Source organism: Carya illinoinensis, chromosome 9 (assembly GCF_018687715.1).
Source record: "Carya illinoinensis cultivar Pawnee chromosome 9, C.illinoinensisPawnee_v1, whole genome shotgun sequence".
NCBI classification, from domain to species: Eukaryota; Viridiplantae; Streptophyta; class Magnoliopsida; order Fagales; family Juglandaceae; genus Carya; species Carya illinoinensis.
The window spans coordinates 516854-518955 of NC_056760.1; the positions used below are offsets into that span (position 1 = coordinate 516854).

The 2102-nt window shown below is 42.5% G+C and overlaps 1 protein-coding gene across 1 annotated transcript; it reads left to right on the plus strand.

The window, feature by feature from the left end:
• Positions 1-1790, plus strand: LOC122277479 (UDP-glycosyltransferase 73C3-like). Its single transcript, XM_043087459.1, has one exon. The coding sequence runs from the start codon at positions 105-107 to the stop codon at positions 1587-1589; it is 1485 nt and encodes a 494-aa protein (XP_042943393.1). The 5' UTR covers positions 1-104; the 3' UTR covers positions 1590-1790.
• Positions 1791-2102: the final 312 nt, after the last annotated feature.

Consider the following 2102-nt stretch of genomic DNA (forward strand, 5'->3'; position numbering starts at 1 on the left):
CTCATCGGTACGTGGTTTTGCAAACAACACGACTCCACTCCCAACTGTTTTTTAAAACGCAGCTCAACTCATTCTTTTCTCTACTCGTCAATATTCTTTCAGCCATGGGCTCCCAACTTCCCCAGCTTCACTTCCTCCTCCTTCCGCTAATGTCCCAAAGCCATCTCATTCCCTTCGCAGATATGGCCAAACTACTTGCACACCGTGGCATAAAAGTTACCCTTATCCTAACACCCCAGAATGCGGCCCGGTTCAACAAAATTCTTGATCACGCAAATGCCTTGAACCTCAACCTCGAGTTTGTTTCACTACGCTTTCCTTGCCAAGAAGCTGGGTTGCCGGAAGGATGCGAAAACATGGACATCCTCCCTTCTCCGGACTTAATACCACAGTTTTTTGAAGCAAGCAACATGCTGCAAAAACCACTAGAAAAGTGGCTGGGGGAGTTGGCATCCTGTCCCAGCTGCATTATTTCTGACATTTGCCTTCCTTGGACGTCAGATGTTGCTCTCAAGTTTAAGATTCCAAGGCTTGTCTTCCATGGAATATCTTGCTTCGCACGCTTGTGCAGTCATAACATATCTCGCTCCAAGGTGCTCGAGAGAGTCACATCTGACTCGGAGTCATTTCTGGTGCCCGACATGCCAGATAGAATTGAACTCACTAAAGCCCAGCTGCCTGAACCAATGAAAGAAAATTCGGATGAATGGAGTCACCTCATCGACCAGTTCATAGAGGCAGAGCTTTCGGCACAAGGGATAGCGGTGAACACTTTTGAAGAGTTAGAGCCAAGGTACGTGAAAGAATATCAGAAAGTGGTTAAGAAGATTTGGTGCATCGGACCCCTGTCTCTATGTAACAAGGCGGTATCAGATAAGTTTGACAGGGGAAACAAGCCCTCATGTATTGATGAGCACGAGTGCTTGAGGTGGCTCGACTCGATGGAGCCCGCCTCTGTCATTTACGTTTGTTTTGGTAGTCTATGTAACTTGACAGCTTCACAACTAGTGGAGCTTGCTTTGGGCTTAGAAGCATCCAACTGTCCATTCATTTGGGTTATTAGAGAAGGAGATTACTCTACAGAGTTAGAGAAATGGCTGGTAGAAGAAAAGATTGAAGAGAGGATTGAAGGGAGGGGCCTTATAATAAGAGGATGGGCACCGCAAGTGCTAATATTGTGCCATCCAGGCATTGGAGGATTCATGACGCATTGTGGTTGGAACTCCACGCTAGAAGGAGTAAGTGCCGGGGTGCCCATGATAACATGGCCGATGTTTGCGGAGCAGTTCTACAATGAGAAGTTAATCGTCCAAGTATTGGGGATTGGTGTGAGAGTGGGAGTTGGGGCGTGTGTGCACTGGGGGGAAGAAGAAGAAGATAAGGGCAGGGTGTTGGTGAAGAGAGAGGATGTAAAGAAGGCCATAGAGAGTTTGATGGATGAAGGAGAGGAAGGAAAAGAGAGAAGAAAGAGAGCAAGAGCGCTTGAAGGAATGGCTAAGAGGGCTGTCGAAGAAGGTGGATCTTCTTACTTGAATGTGACGTCGTTGATCCAACATATCGGTGAACAAGTCGGGATGACGAGTTGGTAGTTTCTTTATTTCCTTTTGCACTCGAAACCGATGTGCTTAATTTTCATTACTTGAAAAACTAATGACATGCATGCACGCACGCATTGCGCGAAAGATTTGATCTTGATCGAAGGTCATGTAAGATATATTTATATATGTTCGGAAAATAAATTATGTTCTTGATTCTAAATTGTAGAAATTAATGCAGTAAATGATTACTAATTGATTTTGCATCCATTTTTTTTTTTTTTCAAAAGAGGGATAGGTATTTCAATTACTAATTGATTACTAATTGAAATACATATCATTTCAATCAATATCGACCAATTTTCAATACTTTTATCCGGTATATAAAATTCTTTCGAAATAAAATTAAAAGTGAATGATAATTTTATAATTAACAGTAAACTCAAATAGATTTTTCGTAAATAAATTTTTTTGAAACTCAAAGCCTAAAGGGCTTTTTCGGTTTTAAATTGTACGTTTCTTAAACCCTCTACATCACCTCTCTCTCTCTCTCTCGGTTTTCTCGTA

Excerpts from the sequence above, each read along its gene's own strand:
- LOC122277479 (XM_043087459.1), top strand. The coding sequence starts at position 105 with ATGGGCTCCCAACTTCCCCAGCTTCACTTCCTCCTCCTTCCGCTAATG.